Below are 19,620 nucleotides of genomic sequence, written 5' to 3' on the forward strand. Positions count from 1 at the left end.
AACAGGAGAAAAAGGAAATGTGAGGGCGAGTGAAGGGAGAGAGGGAGCACTTGAAGAGGGAAGGAGGGAGAGAATGGGAGAGAGGAAAAAGGAGAAAGAAAGAGAGGTGGGGGCAAAAGGAAAGAAGGAAGAGAGAGAGGGGATGAGAGGGTGGCAAGGGGAGAGAAAGAAGCTGAAGAGGAAATAGTGAGAGGGAGGAGCTGGGAGAAGAGGAAGGTGGGGCCTTCCCAGGTGACAGACAGCCTGCTGAGATCTTTCTAGGACTTCAGGGCCCTGGTGTCCCTAGGTAACTGCATTCTGGCGCCATATATGTGGCTTAGGAAGTCTGTGGGTTGGCCTATGCTGGAAGCTGCCCCAGCCTTAGGGACAGAAAGATTTGACTGAGATGACCATGTGCTCTTATGTGCTGCCTCAGACACTGGTGCGTACCCTGATACTGTGCCCGTTAGCCCAGTGCCCCCTTTCCTTCTCCCCTTGGTTCTCTTCAAAGCCAGGGAGTGTGCCCAGCACCTCCCAGCTCAGACAGGCCTCCATGCTGGGGTTCTTCCTGAGGGGAGGCAGTCATAGGGGCCTCGAGCCCCCACAAGACACTAGGTCTGTGCTCAACCAGCTCTACATGGCACAGATTTGGGGGAAGCCTGAATAGCCCCTTCCTCCTGCTTTGCTTCACTGGCCCCAGGCCTTCCTTCGTCAATGCACCCAAGACTTGGAAGGACTTCAAAGAAGACAGGAGCACCCCCTTAGGGCTCTGCTCCACTCCCTCATGGTGCAGCCCGTGGCCAGGGAAGACTGGGATTTCTAAAGGGGCCCTTAGCTAGGGCTTGGGCAGGACAAGGTCAGCCTTTCACCTCTCCGGTAGGGCATCCCCCTCTCCACTCCTTTTCTTTCCCCTAAGAAAAGCTGCATTGAAGTAACTGCCGGCTCCCAGGGCCCAGAGGACAATCACTCTTTCTCCTAAAGCTCTAGCCTAGGCTGAGCCTCGAATGCCAGGCAGGCACCAGCAAGAAGAAAACTCCCCATAGGCCAGATCACAGGGAATTAGCTTGACCCAAGCCCAGCCAAGCAAAATGGGGGGGGGGGGAGAGAAGCTTTGAAGAAGCAGACCAAGGGGCCTAATATCTGAGGGCTCACTGCCATGGAGAGAAGGCCAACAGGTTGGGAGAACCTTCAGATATGGTCTTCTATCAAAGGGGTAACGGGATGAGAAAAGACTCTCAGAAGAGATATCATCGACCAACTCTGGAACACCACCCTATCCTGTCTCTGAGGTGAGTGACTCCCCCAAACTGAATTTGTTTCTCTCCAAACGGACATGGGAGCAGAGGGCTGAAATTCAGGATACCTGGGTTTTAATTCAGGCTTTGTTCCAGACTGACTGTGATCTCAGCCTGAGATCTGCTATTCAGCAGGAGTCAGTTTCCCACTGCTAAATAGGGAGATAGGGCAGCTAGGTGGTAGAGTGGAGGGGTAGATGAGAGTCAGGAAGACTCATCTTCTGGAGTTCAAATATGGCCTCAGACAGTTACTAGCTGTGTGACCCTGGGCAAGTCACTTAACCCTGTTTGCCTCAGTTTCCTCATCTGTAAAAATGAGCTGGAGAAGAAAATGGCAAACCACTCCAGGATCTTGGCCAAGAAAGTCCCAAATGGGATTACCAAGACATGGATGAAATGATTCAACCACAAATATGGGAGCCCTTTGCAATCACAAGCAACCTAGTAGAGAAAATGTAGTCAGAGACAATGATCAAACTGGGATAGGAGGCCCTGGGTTCAGATCCTATCTCTGCAACTTGCTACCTGAGTGATCTTTGAGCAAATCACATCTCTCTGGGCCTCAGTTTCCCCATCTGTAAAATGACAGAATTGTACCACATGGCTCTAAATCAGTTACCTACACATTCAGGATCCTTCTAGCAGACCCTGCTATTGGGTGTGTGCCCATTCCACAAATGGGAAAAATAAGGCAGAACAGTTCTTCTCTACGTCCCAGTGCCCCCAGCTCCACCTCCAGGACCACAAGACTAGCATAGACACACAGCATTCTTGCTATCACCCGGGTCCTGGGCCCAGTGGTACAGGTGGCTCAGTGTGTGGGAGGGAACCCTCCAACCAGCCTTCTCCTCAGCCCCTCCCAGGCTTCTTTCCCTGCCCTGAGGGCCTCTCTGCACCAGGTAAAGAAAAACCAGACCCTGAGATAAAGAGAGAGCTCCAGAGCAAGAGAGAGTCACTTCCAGAAGAGGAGACACAAATTGGCAAAGTTCGAACCGAGACAGGTCAGGAAGGGAGGGGTAAGAACCGGAGGGAGTTCCCGAGATTAAAGAGAAAGGAGAAAGCCAGGCAGTTTCTTTGGGAGAGATGACAGGACACCCTCTGTTCGGTTCAGAGGATGAATGACCCCCAGCTAGGCTGCGCAACCCTGTTGGGTTATGATTTCCCGTGACTGTCCCTTCCTGAGCCCGAAGGCAGCAGGGAGAGAGGACCTGGAAGGGAGAGTGGAGCCCACAGCTGGCCTGGAGTGAAGGAACATTACATCTGGAAACTTCTCGTGCGTGATGGGGGAGAATGTCTAACCGTCCAGTCCCGAATCTGAGAGAGGCCATTCTGGTGACGGAGGCCAGGGAGAACCAGGTGAATTGACCCCCGGTTGATATCCCGGGCATACCCGATGTGCCCCCAGACTTGGGGGGCAGGCAGTAACCCCGCTTTGGTAAGGAGACTGAGGAAGGAGGCACAGGAGAAGGGGCTTTCCCGCGCCCCGTCCACACACCCCATCTGCCCTCACTCGGAATGGTGCACACCCCAAGCCTTTTCCGCCAGGCTACCCCCGCCCCAATGCACCCCAGTCCCAGGCGCACATACACACCTGACTCAGGTATGCTCTGCCCCAAAGCCAGCCGCAGGCAGAGGAGGCCCAGGGCCGCCCAGACAATCATAGCGGCCGCCGCCGCCTGAAGTCTCTACCCCGAATCTCCGCGGGCTCGGGACTCGAGCGGGGGAGCAGAGGGGCGGGGGCCGCGCATAGCAGGGCCCCCCAGCCCTCGCCCTGCCCTCCACGCGCTGGCGCTGGCGCTGCTGCTGCTGCTGCTGAGGCTGGGTCCTGGGCAGCCCGAGTTCGTGATCCTGCTCCTCCTCTTCCCTCCTCCTCTTCCTCGCCTTGCTCCTCTCCTCTCCCCACTCCAGCAGCCTCCTCGCCTCCTTGGCCCAGTCTCCCAGCTTGGAGGTGGCGGTGGGAGGTGGAGGGGGAAGGGGGCGGGGCGGCAGCCACTTTAGGAGACAAGGCTCACGACCCGCCCCTCCTCCCTCCTTCTTCTGTCCCGCCCGGCCCCGCCCAGCCGTGCTTCCCTCGCCCACTAGCAGACAAACGGACGCACCGACCCCGACACATCCACGGGATACACTCAGCCGAGCGTGCACAGCACCTCTCTCCGAGGTGTGGGTGCGGTTTGGGAGGCACAGCCCCCTCCCCCACCCGAGGGATCTCTTCGTGGATCCCGCCCCCTCCCCACAGGCCCCCTTTGGCTCTGAGAGACTTTGGGCCAGCCAAAAACAGGAGCTCGGAGCGGGAAATACCCTGGAAAGGGCTGGCTGCAGGCTCGGCCACCGGACCACATGCTCCTCTCCTCCCCCGGGGCTGCTAAAATCCTGGGCCGGGCCACTGCCGGTTCTCGCCTGGGCTCCTGCCCCTGTCCTGCAGCTGTCTGGAGAGTGAGGGGCCATGCCGTGGCAGATGAGCCATCCGTCCGTCCGTCCATCCATCCATCCATCCGTCCCTCCCCTCAGGGCCCTAGGGACGCTTCCCTCGGACTCTCTGCTCCAGGGATTCAGAGCTGGAGATTCCCTGGAGAGAAGAGAAGGGCTGGGCAAGGCAGGGCAGAGCCTCCGACAGGAAGGACTGATCCCCGCGGGGATTCTCCAAGTCTGGGAGCCCTTACAAGGCAATGAGGCAAAGGTCCCTGGAGGAGTTGGAGCAGGTGGGAGCTTGTCGTTGGGGACTCCCTTACTCTGCTCCCAGGGCTGGAAATAGTTCATTTCATCCTTTAATTTTTGTTAACATCACCTTTACTTCTCAATAATATATCCCTTCCCTCTCCATCACCCAGAGAGTCACCCCTTGTAACAATTTAAAAAAGAAAAGAAAGAAAAAGCCAACGCATCAACTGAATTAAACAGTATATACAAGTATTCCAGACCCACAGTTCCCCACCTCGATAAAGAAGGGCAGGAGAGGCATTTTTCTAATGGTTCATTTCTATAATAAATTTCCATTTCTATGGCACTATAACCCTTCAAGTTGGACAGTTATGTTATTATCCCCATTTTACGGGAGAGGAAGCTGAGGCTTAGGAAGTGGTTGTCCAGGAGGCAGGATTCTGACCAGGTCTCCCTATTTCCAGTCCAACCTCAGGCTGCTCTCATCCTGCCTTCCAGCAGCAGCAGCTTTCTGTGAGGCGGGCAGCATGTCTGGGGGGTTTTCTGGGTGTATTTATTTTGTATCCTCAGTCATTAACACCTGGCACATAATAAATATTTAATCAATGCTTGTTAATTGATTGCTAGAGGTTCATTACCCTCATTCTACAGATGAGAAATCTGCTCTGGCAGCTGGCTCAGTGGATAGAGCCCTATTGGAGTCAGGAAGACTCAAGTTCAAACTCTGCCTTACACACTTTCTAACCATGTGACCCTGGGCAAGTCACTTCACCCTGTTTGCCTCAGTTCCTAATCTGTAAGATGAACTGGAGAAGGGAATGGCAAACTACTTCAGTATCTCTGCCAAAAAAAACCCAAATAGGCTCACAAAGAGTCAGATGTGACTGAGTAACAATAAAAACCTCCCCTAAACTTTTCTCTGATGCCTTTTCCTAGAGTCAAGACAAGCCTAGCACATGTCACTTAGTGAAGTGCCTGGCACATAGTAGGTGCTTAATGAAGGTTTATTTATTGATTGAAATATATGTAGAGCCTATATCAGATTATACTCTGTCTTGGGGTGGGAGGGAGGGGGAGAAAATTTGGAACTCAAAATCTTGTGGGAGTGAATGTTAAAAACTAAAAATATAAAAAAATGTTTAAAAAGAAAATTACATTAGTAGAGTATAAATTCTGGGCAATGCTACCAAGCCTGAACAACTTTTAGTACAATCCTGGCTACTGGTCAGTTCTGTGAGACCTTCCTGTCCCCTTCTCTCAGATGCCAGTGTTCCCCCCAAAATTTAACTAGTATTTACTTTATGTGTATGTATGTATATGTATATATGTATGTACATGTGTGTATATGTTTTAAATAAATTTTCTAGACCAAAATCTCACATCATACACCAAGAAAATCACCAAATGAATATATGACCTAGATATAAAACGTCAGATCATATACAAATTAGAAAAGCAAGGAGCAACTTAACTTTCAGATCTATGGAAATGGGAAAGGGTCAAGACCAAACAAGGACTCACATAGGATAGAATGGACCATTTTGACTGCACAAAACTTAAATTTTTTGCACAAATTGAATGCAGTTAAAATTAGAAGGGAAACAAGTAAATGTGAAAAATCTTTGCAGCAAATTTCTATGATAAAGGTTTCATATTCAAGATACAGAAAAACCTGATTCAAATATAGAAGATTGAGTCATTTCCCTGAGGGATAGTCAAAGGAAATTAACAAGGAGTTTTCAAAGGAAGAAATTCAAGTTATCAAAGATAAAAGGCTCTGAATCATGAATAATTAGAGAAATGCAAATGAAAGCAACTCTGAGGTCCATCTCACATCCCCCATACTAGCAAAGGTGACAAGAGAGGAAAATGACAGATGTTGGCGGGACTGTGGGCCAACAGGTACACTGATGCTCTGTCGGGGGAGCTGTGAATTGGCCGAGTCATTCTGGAAAGAAACTTGGATCGATGCCCAGAAAGTTAATAAACTGTTCATACCCTTTGAACCCAATATCCCATTAGGAGGCCTATACATCAAAGAAATCAAAGAAAGAGGAAAATATTTATAGAGGCTTTTTTTGTAGTTGCCCCAAACTGGAAATTGAGTGGTTGTCCTATTGGGGAGTGACTTTATTTGGGGTAATATTAATATAATGGAATATTATTGTTCCATAAGAAATGACAAAATGAACAGTTTCAGAGGAAACTGAGAGGACCTCTGTGATCTGATGCAGAGTGAAATGAGCAGAACCAGAGCAATTTACATTGTGATAATGACATTCAAATTGTGAAAGATTTTAAAACTCTGATAAAACACCACGATGTCATTGTTCCTCTTTGAAAAACAAAAGATCATTGAAACTTTTCTAAAAGAAAGAAACCAGAAGACCAAAGCAGCTGGAGTTGGAGATGTGGAGTCACTGGAGACTCACTCAGAGACACCCACAAATAGCAAGAAATGGAAAGAATGAGAGACCCCTACTCAAAAAGTTTCCACGGCAGCTTACAACCTCTAAAATCAAACTCCTCTTTTTGGCATAGAAAGTTCTTCACATTCTGGCTTCAACCAATCTTTCCAAGCTTGTTACATATTACTCTCTTTCACAAACTGGACTGCCTAGCCAAAACGATCTCTGCTGTTCCTTACCCTTGGCATTCCTGGCCCGACTCTGTACCTTTGTCCAGGCTGGGCCCCCTTCCTGGAATGCCCTGCCTCCTCACCCATGCCTCAGCCTCCCTCTTAGAATCTCTTAGTATTTCCCTAAACAATTTCAAGTAGTTCAGCTCAACCCCTGCCACGTGGGCCAAGCCTTTCCTCATTCCCCCAGCAGCTAGTGCCCTGCCCTCAGCCCCATTACTTTGAATTTACTGTATTTTCTATCTCCTTATCTGTGCTTCCCATAACGGAATTAAACTCCCTGAGGGCTAGGACTTTTTTATTTTTCTCTTTGTGTTCCCCGGGCACATCAGTGACTGGAACTCTTAATAGACACTCAATGCCTTAGAGACATTGTGGCACCTCGAAAAGACCATTCACTGGCTTTGAAGTTAGAGGACCTACGTTTGCATCCGGCTTTTGTCACATACATCCTTTGTGACCTTGAGCAAATTATTTTTACCACTCAGTCTCAGTTTCCTCGTCTTTAAAATGGGGGCAGAGGGAGGTGCCTTCTAGTTTGAAATCCACGATCCTAGGATTGATTTATTCATTGATTGACTGCGAGCAGGGAAGGTGAGGGGTAGAGTTGGGGATGGAGGCCGGCTAAGTCTCTGGTTCTGCAATCTTGGCCCCACAGGACACCTAGGAGGGGGCGGGCAGAAGCCCCAATCGGCCTTCCCCCACTTCCCTGGGGAAGACTTACAGTAGGACAATGCAGGGAGGGAGGCGTTCGGGGAAGCCGGGGAAGACAGTGCGCCGTGGGTCGCAGGGGGGGGGGGGGCGGCTGGGGGTGGAAAGGGGCTCCAGGGCTTTTCCTTCCTTCTCTTCCTGGCAGGTGAGAGCGGATGGGGATGGGGGAGGGAGGAGAGAGTCTGACTTTGCCTAAAAAGGGAAATCTCCCACTAGGGAGCCCAAGAACGCCGGCCAGAGGAGCTAAAGCCAGGAACTGGCGGGACTCCGTGCCGGGAATCCTGGCGGCTCCCGCGTTCCCAGGGGGCTTGGCTGGGCTGCACCGCTGAAGATCTTGGTTCCCTCCCCCACTCCACTCCTCCCTCCGCTCCAGGTGCTTCCTGTCTGTGCCACATCCACCCCCAAGTGGAAGGGAAGGGGGGGGGGGGGGGTCGGAGCTAGGACCAAGGTCATGGCCAGGGTCTGCCTCTAAAGAGTAAAGCCTGCGTCTCGACTCACCCCCCCCCCCCCGGCCCCGCTTCTTAGCTCAGCCACCCAGGAGAGGGACGCGGAGGGCAGGGCTAGGACTTATGGGGGGGGATGGGTGGCATGCCTAGGGACACCCAGAAGCTGGCTTAAAATGAGTTCGGGGTGAAGACTTTCCCTAGACCCTTTGCTGGTTTCCTAGAGCCTGACTTGTGTCAGCCCCCAAACTTGCCTTGTCAGTCTGAGGGTTTGGGAGCTTAGAGAAGGATTGGGAAGGGGTTCCAGAAACCTACCCTGGCAGGACAGAATGGGTACATGGGCCTCCAAGGAGCAGCAGGAACCCTCAGGTCATAGGGAGGGGCTGTGTCTCTCTGCCCACTCCCCAAGAACCCCTAAACTCCCAAACTTTCCTGGCTCCCAAGGAGGAGCTGGCAAGTATCCATAGGAGGGGGGCTCAGATCATACCATATTTGGATCAGCTGAAGGAACTAGGGAAGTTCTCTTGTTGAAAAACCATCCATTGGAAACATGATAGCAGGGTTCAAGTATTTGAAGGGGCTGTCTGCCAGCTAGAAGGATTGCTGTTGTCTTTGGTCCTATAGAACAGAGTTAAGAGCAGTGGGTGGAATCTTCCTAGTTCTGTCATTTTTCCATGTTTGGCCTCAGTTTCCAAATTTGTAAAATTTGCTGATTGAACTAGCTGACCTCTAGGGTCCTCCCCAGCTATAAGTGTGATTTATATGCAGCAGTAGCAAATTTAGGCTGGATGTTAGGGGAAAGTGCCCGATATTTAGAGCTACACAAAAGGAAGATTGAACTGTCTTGGGAGGTGGTGGGTGGGTTCCAGCCTAGTCTGTCCATGAAAGGCTGGCTGAGGGCTTGTCTGTTGGGGATATTGTAAGGGAATTCCTGGTTGAATGTAAGCTGGACCAGATGGTCTTTTGAGGTCCTTTGTTTTAGCTCTGTGAGGTTTGGGGATTCTGTGAAGCCCAGCTTGGCCCCAGGGAGAGAAGCAGGTCTCATATCTTTCTGATGAGCCAAGCTTTCAACAAGCATTTTATTAAACATGATGTGCCAGTCATTGTGTTCACCTTTGGGGATATAAAGACAAAACGGAAATAATCTCTGCCCTCAGGGAGCTTACATTCTTTTAAAGACCAAAAATCCTTGGCAAGGGCTGGAGACACATTCTCTTCCCAATGCTGCCATTTACCCAGCCATGTGATGTTTGGCAAATCCATTTTCCATCTCAGAATTTCCTTCTCTGTAAAAGGAGAGGTTTGGACTAGCTGGTCTGAGGCCCCTCCCAGTTCTAAGGATTTCTCTCTCTTTGAGGGGTTTCCCCTCTCAGCCATCCCCAGGCCTGATGCCCATCCCAGTCCCAGGTTCTCTGAGTCCTTTTCTCCACCCCCAGGGAACAGGGACCCCCAGTTCCAGGGTGCCTCCCCACTTTCACCTGCCCTTTGGCGTCTCTCTGGCCAATACACATGGCTCCCTTTCCCCTCACCCCATCCTTGTCTTTGCCAGGTTGTAGCCTGATTCAGGCTCCCTCTCCCCAACTTGGGGCTCCTGCCCAGCCCCACCCTCCACCAGGCCCTCACTCAGTCTGGCCCAGGCAGTTACAGTCACACCTCCGTTCTGACATGCTGTTTCCGTCCCTTCATGGAAAAAATGAGCTAGTCTCAGTGACTAAGTCTCCTCTGAGGAGACACTCCCCTTCATTACCACCCTACCATCCCAAGCTTTGGGGTGAGCGGGCCAGGAAGGGGAGAAGCTTAGACACAGAAGGAGCCAGTCCCTAGAGCTGGCTGCTCTCTGGTCCCCTGAAAGGCCAGGTTCCCCCAGACCCCCCAGAGATGCCCTCCCTTTTCTCTCTCTGTCTGGGACCTGACTAAGCTACCCTTGAGTCATGGCTTGGTGATATCTTAGACCTTGTGTCCCCACTTAGTGCCCGGCACCATACCCTGCCCACAGCATTGGGCACACAGCAAACATGACTTCCCAAAATAGGACTCTCATGGACCTTAGTTCTCTTTTTCCAAATGTCCCTGGTGGCCTCCCTACACTTTCCTTAATTTGATCCATTTTTGGAGGTGGGAGGGAGGACCTTCTGTTCCCTCTCACCCCTTCTGCCAATTCACCAAACATTGACTGAGCAAGTACTATGTACCAAAGACAGAGTCAGACTTGGGGATACAAAGATAGCTTATATTCTACTGGGGCATAGACTATGACCAAATAAGTCATTCAGCAGAGATGCTCCCCTTAGGGGCATATGTGGTGATGAGGTAAGTCCTAAGGGGGCCATCTCCAGTCATCCCTGTGTGCATCTGGCCACTGAGCCCAGATGGCTCCAGAGGAGAAAGTGAGGCTGGGGACTTTGTACAGCCCTGCCTCACTGTAATCCATTTTATTTGCATGTCATAGCATCACCTCCATGATGTTGTGGCTCTCCTTGGGAAGGAAGGACAAACAAATTTTGAAGTGATGATATAAAGAGAGACAGAGGCAAGGAGAGAGTATTAAGGCTAGGGGAGATCAGGAAAGGCATCCTGTAAGAGGGGGCACAGAGGATTTGCCTGGAAGGAAACCAGGCATCTGAGAAGCAGAGATGAGGCCAGAGATGGCTCAAGGCTGTGGAATATTGTATATGCAGGGTGTCCCAAAAGTTTTAGTGCCGTTTTACTGAAATGTTTGGGATACTCTCTACTGCCAGACTTGGCCAATCTGCTGGTTAGTCTTGCTGGATAGCATTTTAAAATCTTCCTTGTTAAAATGAAAAGCTTACTGTAAGAATAAAGGATATGAACAGTTTAAAAGGAAGAAAATAGGAGCAGCCAGGTGGTGCAGTGGATAGAATACTGGTCCTGCAGTCAGGAGGACCTGAGTTCAAAACTAGCCTCAGACACTTACCAGTTATGTCACCCTGGGCAAGCCATTTGACCCCAACTTCCTCTAGATAAAAAAAATAAATAAAAAGAAGAAAAAATCATGATGAAAGTTGCCTTTTAGATCTATTGGCCCAATTCGCCTCCCTTGGCATTATTCCAAAATAATAATATCCCCCCATCCCCAGGCAGCCTAGTCTAGTGGATAGAGTACTAGCCTAAGAGTAAGGAAACCCCAGGTTCAAATCCTACCTTTGATTCGTCCTGGCTGTGTGACTCTGGTCAAGTCTTACGTTACTGATGACTGATTGGCTGATCTGCATCAGTGGAAAGAATTTCCACACCAGAAGTGTCCCTATACCTCTAACGAAATCATATGTCTGGACAAAAAATAACAACCAACCAAGAAACAAAAACCTCCCCAAACTTGTTATTATAGTTTTTTTCTAACTTCAGAATAATTTTGAATACTTACTGAGAGGCAAGAGCTCTGGGTTTTGATTCAGGCTTTGTCATTGCCTTGCTGTGTAGTCTCTGGGAAGTCCCTTTCCCTCTCTGAGTCACCCTTTATAAAAGGGCTAAGAAGGCCTTTCCTTCCTCCCCTGGGGCTATTGGGAGGACAGGACCAGGAGAATGCATGTGGCATTTGTGATTTGTAACCTCTCCGATATTATCCTTTACCCGAGGACACTGAACAATCAGCTGTGGTCTTTACCAAATGCAGTCATTCAGCAGAGATGCTCCCCTTAAGGGCATGTGTGGTGGTGAGGGCCAAAGAGGGGGCTTGTGTGTGCAGCACTGGCCGGAGGGGACCTTCACTGCCCACAATGTCCTCTCTGATGGGTGTCCCTCCCCACATCCCTCACTGTCACAGCGACTCCCTTGTCTCCTTGTCCTCAAATCCCCCCACACCCACCCTGAGCCCCCATTGTCCCAGATCAGCACTCTTGGGGAATAATCATAGGACTTCAAATTTGGGAGGGGCCTCAACGGTCATCCAGCCCACAATCCCTTGTGTGCCTAGCACCTCAGGGGCAAATCTGAACTCCCCTGTTAGCTTTTAAAGCTTTTCATACCCTGGCCCCTACCTACCTTTCCAGCCTTATTCCCATTTATGATTCAATCAAACTGGCTTTGCCCATCCTCATACATGACATTCTAGCTCACCTTTGCCCAGGCTGGCCCCCATGCCTGGTATATATTCCCTGCTCACCTTCACCTCTCAGGACTCAATCAATCAATAAGCATTTATTAAGTGCCTGCTATGGGCCAGGTGCTGCACTAAGCACTGGGGATACAAAAAGGCAAAAAATAATCCCTGCCCTCAAGGAGTCTGACGGAGACAGCTTGCAGACAAATATATACAAAGGGAGCTATAGACAAGATAAATAGAAAATAATTAACAAAGGGCAGGTGCTAGACTGAAGAGGGGTTGGGGAAGGCTTCCAGTAAAAAATAGGATTTTAATTGGGATTTAAAAGAAGCTGGGAAATCAGTGAGTGAAGCTGAGGAGGCATGGGGGATAGCCAGAGAGAATGCCCAGAGGCAAGAGCTAGGGACAGGTGGAGGGTCTTACTTGTGGAACAGCAAGGAAGTCAGTGTCACTGTAGTGAAGAATTTGGAAAAGAAGGAGGGGGCTGGGATATGAAGGGCTTTGAGTGTCAGACAGAAGATTTTGTACCTGATCCTGGAGGTAATAGGGAGCTATAGTGGAGTTTATTGAGTAGGGGAGTGACATGGTTGGTCCTGGGCTTTAAGAAAAATCACTTTGGTGACTGAATGGAGGATGGGCTGGAGTCAGGGGAGACTTGACAGAGGCAGACTCACTAGCAGCTATTGCAATAATCCAGGCAGGAGGTGATAAAACCAAAGGACTGGTGGGGGCAGTGCCAGAAAAGAGAAGGGGACATATTTGAGAAATGTTATAAGGGTGAAATGGACAGCCTTTGATAATGGTTTGAATATGGGGGATGAGAGATAGTGAGAAGGCTAGGGTGACTCCTGGGTTGTGAGCCTGGGGGACTGGGAGGAGAGTGGTGCTTTCTGCCATAATAAGGAAGGGGATTTAGGGGAAAGATCATGAATTTGGTCTTGGACATGTTGAGTTTCAAATGTCCATGGGACGTTAGGTTTGAGATGTTTGAAAGACAGTTGAAGATGTGAGATTGGAGGTCAGCAGAGAGTTTGGGGTAGATTTAAGAATCATCAGCAAAGAGGTGGTAATTAAATCCATGGGAACTGATGAGATCACCAAACAAAGTAGAATAGGAGAAAAGAAGAGAAGAGAGGGGAGGAGAGAGGAGGGGGAGAGAGACAGAGAAAAAGAAAGGGAGGGGAAGGGAGGGAATGGAAGGCCCAGGACAGAGCACTGAGGGACAACTATGGTCAGAAGGTGCATGACTTGTACGAGGATCCAGTAAAGGGGACAGAGGAGGAGTGGTCAGAGAGGTAGGAGGAGAACCAGGAGTGAATTTCCCAGTTTCCTCCAAAATTCCATCTAAGTACTACCTTCTATGTGAAACCTTACCCAGCTTTCCCAATACAAAACTACTTTGTGGCTTTGCCTATACCCTCTTCATGACTCCATTTGGGGTTTTCTCGGCAGAGATACTGCAGTAGTTTGCCATTTCCTTCTCCAGCTCATTTTACAGGTAAGGAAACTGAGGCAAACTGGGTTAAGTGACCTGCCCAGGGTCACAGAGCTAGTCAGTGCCTGCAGCTGGATTTGAACATGGGTCCTCCTGACTCCAGGTCCATCACTCTAGCCACTGCATCACTTAACTGCCCTATACACCCATATGTGTGTGCATTGTCCCCGCCCCACCCCCAAATGTGAGCTTGAGGGCAGTCACATTCAGATTTCTTTTGTATCCTTAGCATAGCACATGGCACATAGTAGGCACTTGGTATACATTTTGTTAATAACTAGGAATTCCTCCCTACAACTTTTTTTTCTTTTGGAGGGGAAGGGCAGGAAAATTGGGGTTAAGTGACTTGCCCAAGGTCACAGGGCTAGTGAGTGTTGAGTGTTAAGTATCTGAGGCAGGATTTGAACTGAGGTTCTCTTGACTCCAGGGCCAGTGCTCTATTCACTGTTCCACCTAGCCGCCCCTTCCTACAACTTTCTACAACCTTTAGCTGAAAAAAAATCCTCAAAGGGTAGTCATTCAGCTCTTACATGAAGATTACCTGAAGCAGCCCATTCCCCTTCCAGACAGTTCTAACTCTTAAGATGAGGCAGCTAGGTGGCATCATAGTGCATAGGGTGCCAGACCTGGAGTCAGAATGACTCCTCTTCCTGAATTCAAATCTGACTCCAGACACTTACTACCTTAGCTATGTGACTCTGGGCAAGTCACTTAACCCTGTTTTCCTTAGTTTCCTCCTCTATAAGATGAGCTGGGGGAGGAAATGGCAAATCACTCCAGTTTCTGCCAAGAAAACCCCAAATGAGGTCACAACAATTTGGACTTAACTGAAACAACTCAACAACAAATTCTTAAGACATTTTTTCCCTGGGCTAAATATCTCTAATTCTTTCAACTAATCCTCATGTGACATGATTGCAAGACCTTTCAGCCTCCAGTTTACTCTCCCTTGGATGCTCTCCAGCTAATCAATGTCCTTTTAAAAATGCGGTACCCAGAACTGAGCACAAACATGGTCTGATCAGGCATAGTTGAATGAACCTATCTCTAGTCCTAGACACTGCATGTTTTTTTTTTTTACTCAGCTTAGGATCAAATTGATTGAGGAGGGAGACAACATTATTTTCATTTAATTAATAAATTAACTTAATAATTCAATTATTTTCATTTCATTTATTTAGTTATTTAGATTGATCTTGTGGTCCAATGAAACCCCCAGATCTTTTTCAGATGAACTGCTACTATTTAGGCATTCTCCTTCTCCCTCCCCCCATCAATATTTCTATCCAACCTATAAAGCTATTGTGCCAAAGTAGAGCATAGTGTCCCTCCGGGACTGCTCTCTCTCCACCCCACCCCCCAAATCAGACTAGATATAAGGGGAAGAAGTGAGTGAGGAGACACTAATAACTTCAAAGCTGTAAACCTGGTTGACTAGAAAGATTATGGTGCCCTCAGCAGAAGTAGGAGTGGAGTGGGGGTGGGGAAGAAGTCAGACTTCACCTCTAGGAGAAGCCCCCTCCCCATTACCTCAACCTGTGCTTTGCACTATGTAAGGGATTAATAAATCTAATAATTAATAAAAAATAATTAATTAAATTAATAAAGGGTCGAATAAAAAGAAGCCAAGAAAATGAAGTTGGAGAGCTAGCCAGAGAGAGTGAGGGGTCAGGGGGAAGGCTAGGCACTTAGTCCCTGGAGCCAGAGAATCCTTAAATATTAGAATAATAAAAGCCAGCATTTTGATAGTGCTTTTAGGATTGCAATGCTCTATACTTCCATCATTTGAACCTCAAAGTGACTCTGTGAGACCAATGCTATAATTCCCCCCATTTTACAGATGAGGAAACAGAGGTGGAGTGAACTGCCCAGAATTACATAGCTAGCATCTGTCTGAAACAGGATTTGAACTCAGGTCTTCCTGCTCCTGATTCTAGTGCTCTTACATCCTGACCTGCCTGGTTCAATCTGGGAACCTGTCTACTTGGTTAAGAAAAGTCTCCTATATGAGAGACACACAAGGATGATGTGAGAGAGGGAGAGGCCAGGCAGACACTGCTATCTCTGTGCCCCTCCTCGCCAGGGAGCCCCTCCCTCATTCCTTGGGGTTCTGGCAGGCAGCATGATTCATGACCACCTCCTCACATGCTTGAGCCTTTTCACGAGCCATCCTGCTCTCATCTGCAGTGACTCAGTCTGGGGTCACCCTCTGGCATTTTCTATTCTGCTTGGCTCACTTTGGCTCCTTCCCCTTCCCTCTGATGTCTCTTCCAAACTCTAAATCTATGCTCCCTGTGTCTAGTTTGACCCTGCTATTAGAGGAGGGCAACCTGGGAGCTTGGAGATGGAGTCCCGAGGTTTGGCCGCTGGATCCTCATCTCAGCTGGGTAGGCTTATCTGACAACCCTCTTCTGGGACAAACCCATGGGGACCCTGGGTATTTGGCCTCACTATTTCCTCATCCTGCCTCAGGTTTTCTATTTTAAACTACAGTATCCCTTAAGAAGTCTGGCTCTTTCCTGCCTAGATCTCATGGCTCTTCTGCTTTAGGGGAATACTACTCTCTTGGAATTCACCTGATTCCTTCAACCTCTGGTCCCTTGGCACCTGCCATTAAGGTGATAGAATCAAAAGGCTCGCAGAGCTGGAAGGTCAGAAAATGAGAACCAAGGATGTGAAGTAACTTGCCCAAAGTCATAATAAGATCATAGACAGAGATGGAAGGGACCCTTCATTTTACAGATGGGGAAACTGAGGCAAGAAAAGGTAACATGACCTGGCCAAGGTCACAAAGCAAGTATCAGAAGCAAGATTTGAACCCAGACCCTCTGAACTGAGAGCCAGAGATTTTTCCCCTTGACCACAATGCTTCCCATTACAGGTCATCTTCCCCAATCTAGACATTCTCTGTCACTCACCAAAATTCTGGACCTGAGTCATCTGCCTCATCTTAGCTCTGCTGTCTCCCTCTGCCCTGTTTTCTCCCAAGCTCATCCACTGCCTTGGAGTGGGAACAGGGTCCAAGTCTCCCAGATTTCCTTACTAAAAATCCCCAGGAGCCCTTCAAATTTCCACCCCCAATGTCATCGATAGTTCAACCTCTGACCCAGCCCAGGGTCCAAGAGTTACCTCCCCTGCTACTCTTCCAGATCTGGCCAGGGCTCACACTGTCCTTCATATCTTAGATTCGACACCCTCATTTTATGGAAAAAGAAAGTGAATCTCAAAGTCAAACGACTTGTCCAAGGTCACACAGGTCCAAAGTGGCCCAGGTAGGATTCTCACCAAGGCTCTCTGCTTCTCAGTCACAGGACCATGATCCTTCCTAACCTGACTTTATTTTCTCTTCCATCCCCGTTGCCCGTCGTTCAGTCAGTCTGACCCCTCAGGACCCAGACACTGGCAGACCTTTGGGTTGTCTGACTCATGGGGATCCCCATGTGCCCACATCCCCATGTGCCCTTCTGCCTTCTCAGTCCCCTGGATGGACACAGGCTGCGGGGGCGCAGGGGCACAGAGGCAATGAGCCCAGGGAATAACTCTCATTCCATCACCAGCCTCGTCAGCTCCCAGTGGGACAAATCCCACCCAGTTTTACAGAAAAAAGAGACTTTTGTTCCCAGCTCCTGGAGTCATGTTTGAGGGGAGTGAAAAGAGCAGCCCCTCTGACCTCTGACCTGCCTTTAGTTTCCCCACCCCCTGCACCCTGCCTTGCTTACCAGACCTCTCCCAACCAGAGAATCACGGGACATGGGAGCTGCCAGGGACCACAGTGGCTCTTTGGTCCAAACCATTCACAAAAGAAAGACCCACTCTAGCGTATCAATAAAAGGAGCAGGAGCCCCCACCTGTCTCCAGGCATCCCGCTGAACTTTGGGCAGCTTTAAATGTTAAGAAGTCTGTCCCTCCTTCAAGCCTCACTTGAAGGAAACCCAGGCACAAGGAACTTAGGTGATTCAGTGGAGATCAAACAAGGATAAAGGCAGATATGAGATCTGAACCCAGGGACTCTGATCTTAAATTCACTCAATCTTGAGTTCTGCCTAAAAAGGCCTGGGCCTCCTCCCTCTGACCTTTGCCTCCATCCTACTTCCCAGGGGGGAGATGGAGACTTTGGGAGGTACCAGAAGGCCACAGCCCACAGCTGCTCCCTCCTCTCCTCTGAAGCTGGCTCCCACTGGACCAGGGAAGGCCAGCGAGAGTTGCCAAGGTCTGACTTCAGGGCCAGGCAAAGGACAGCTGACCATCTTCCTACCCATTCAGACCCCGGTGCAGGCCCTGGCTGGGAGAGCTCTGGACTCAGCTCAAGCCCTGACCTTTCTCTTCCCCTCTATGGCTGACCTATCAGCATCCCTAAGGAGCCAGGGTGTACCAAGGGAATACCTAAACTGTGTGTAACTTCTGAGAAATAAACAAGAGGCCTGGCATGACTCAGGACAGGGGAGATGTGAAGGCAGAAGAGTTATCGTTAAGGGACCTGAGATCAAACCACCACGGCTGCTATCCTGCTGGCCTGGGGCCCCCATCCTCCACTGGGGAAACACCTTCAGTTTCTCCATCTCAAGAAGAGGCTGAAAAACTTGGGGAGAGAGACAAAGACAGAGAGAGAGAAAAGGAGAAGAAGGGAGAGACAGACAGACAGAGACAGAGAGAAAAGGAGAAGAAGGGAGAGAGAGAGAGACAGAAAGAGACATAGAGAGAGAAAGAGAAAGAGAAGGAGGGAGAGGCAGAAAGAAAGGGAAGAGAGAGGAGGGAGGGGGAAAGGGAGAGAAAGGGAGAAAGAAAAAACAGAGGGAGATATGGGCAGAGAAAGAGGAAAGAGAGAGAAAGCAGAGAGAGGCAGAGGCAGGGACTTGGGGCACTTGGCCTGAATCTCCCGGGGAGCCCTGGAGTTCTGTGCCAGATGGCCAGGGTTTGGCACAAAGCCATTACCACCTGTGTATGAACTCATCTTCTTTCTGGCCCCAGGGCCCTTCCAGGAGAGCCAGGGGGCTGCCAGCCCTGGGAGTGGGGAAGATAAAGCAGCTTCAGCACCCAGGATTAATGGCCTTTCCTGGGAAGGGAGGGAGAGCCCTAAAAAGCAGGGAGGGAGATGTAAACAGCTGAGGCCTGCCAGAGGAGAAGCCTCAGCCCCCGCTCTCCACTGCTGGTCCTGCAGGGAGCCTTGGGTAGCCACAGCCCAGCCTTGAAGTTATCCTTCCTCCCTGTCCTGCCCTGCCCATCTCCTCCCTTCTCCCCGTCGTGCTCCCCCTCCCAGGGGCCCAGCTGTAGTCTGACATCCTCCCGTGCCCCGACCGCATTCCTGGAGCTGGTGGGGTTGGGAGAAGGGGAGGGGGTGGGAGGAGCTAGTACCTGTTGGAGGGCTGGGCTCTGGGCACTGAGGCTAAGTGCCCCCCTCCCCATGCCTCTCCACCGCTGGGCTTTGCCAGGTTGGGCTCTAGGGAGAGGCCACTTTGGAGATGGGATTGAGACAGGCGCAGACTCTTGGGATCATAGTTGGAGCTGGAAGGGACCTCAGGGGCTCTCTAGCCCACCCTCCTCATTTTACAGATGAGGAAACTGAGGCTTATGAAGATTAGACAGTAGCAAGCTAACAAACAGGAGTTGGTTCCCAGCTGCTCTGCCGTGTTTAGGGGACTCAACATTAGGTATTTGGTATTTGGGGGAAGATGGTCTATGAACTCTGATTTCATCTGAGTGGGGAACTGGGCTAGTGAAGAAACCCCCTTCACCAATACAGGCCAGTACCTGCTCTGCCTTAGCGAACTGGGGTGCCCCTTTTTAGTGGGGGCACAGAGAGATCACGTGATTGTGCCAGGGATCACGCAGCTCTCAGAAGTCTAGACAGGAACTCAAGGTGATGTGAATAAATTCAAATGACATGCAAATGAACCCTTCCAGGCAAAGAGGGAAGGGGCAGATGGGGCTGGTCCAGGGGCTTAGAGGCTTGGGGGTTAAGAGGGAAGCTGTCCCATAGTCCCCTACTTAGGGAAGGCAGCCAAAGGCATTGGTGGCTTGAACTCTGGCCCCTGGTCAAGAGTGGAGCTGGGACTCCATCCTGGGACTTCCCTGAGAAGCAGGTGGAAAGTCGACCGTAAACAGGGCTTCCTTCCCAAGCTTCTCCAACCAGGATGACAAGCTCGTAGTTTGTCCCCAACCATCCCTACTATGATGTCACCCCTCACCCCCTACGAGCATACACAACACTGCAGCCAAAAGCTGCAGCTGCCCCCAGGAAAACGACTTCCCAGAACATGTTTATGTGAGACTTCAGCTGGGGGCTGAGGACTAGGGGCTGGGGCTCTGTGTGGGGACTAGAGATTGGGGCTTCTCTGGCT

General features: G+C 50.0%; 1 protein-coding gene across 2 annotated transcripts in view; it reads right to left on the bottom strand.

Annotated features, from left to right (window-relative positions):
• Window positions 1–3,257, bottom strand: part of VWA1 (von Willebrand factor A domain containing 1) — a 13,451-nt gene extending 10,194 nt beyond the window's left edge. The window contains exon 1 of one of the 2 annotated variants that reach the window (XM_069079366.1): window positions 2,866–3,243. In XM_069079366.1, coding sequence (XP_068935467.1) covers window positions 2,866–2,935 — 70 coding nt within the window. In that variant the 5' untranslated portion in view covers window positions 2,936–3,243. Of the gene's footprint in view, window positions 1–2,865 lie in introns of both variants that reach the window. The other variant, XM_069079367.1, reaches the window with a different exon arrangement.
• Window positions 3,258–19,620: the final 16,363 nt, after the last annotated feature.

The sequence above is a fragment of the Petaurus breviceps genome, unplaced genomic scaffold (genome assembly GCF_028583685.1).
Source record: "Petaurus breviceps papuanus isolate PSGF00001 unplaced genomic scaffold, PetGlider_PUasm1.0 91041, whole genome shotgun sequence".
Classification (NCBI taxonomy): Eukaryota; Metazoa; Chordata; class Mammalia; order Diprotodontia; family Petauridae; genus Petaurus; species Petaurus breviceps.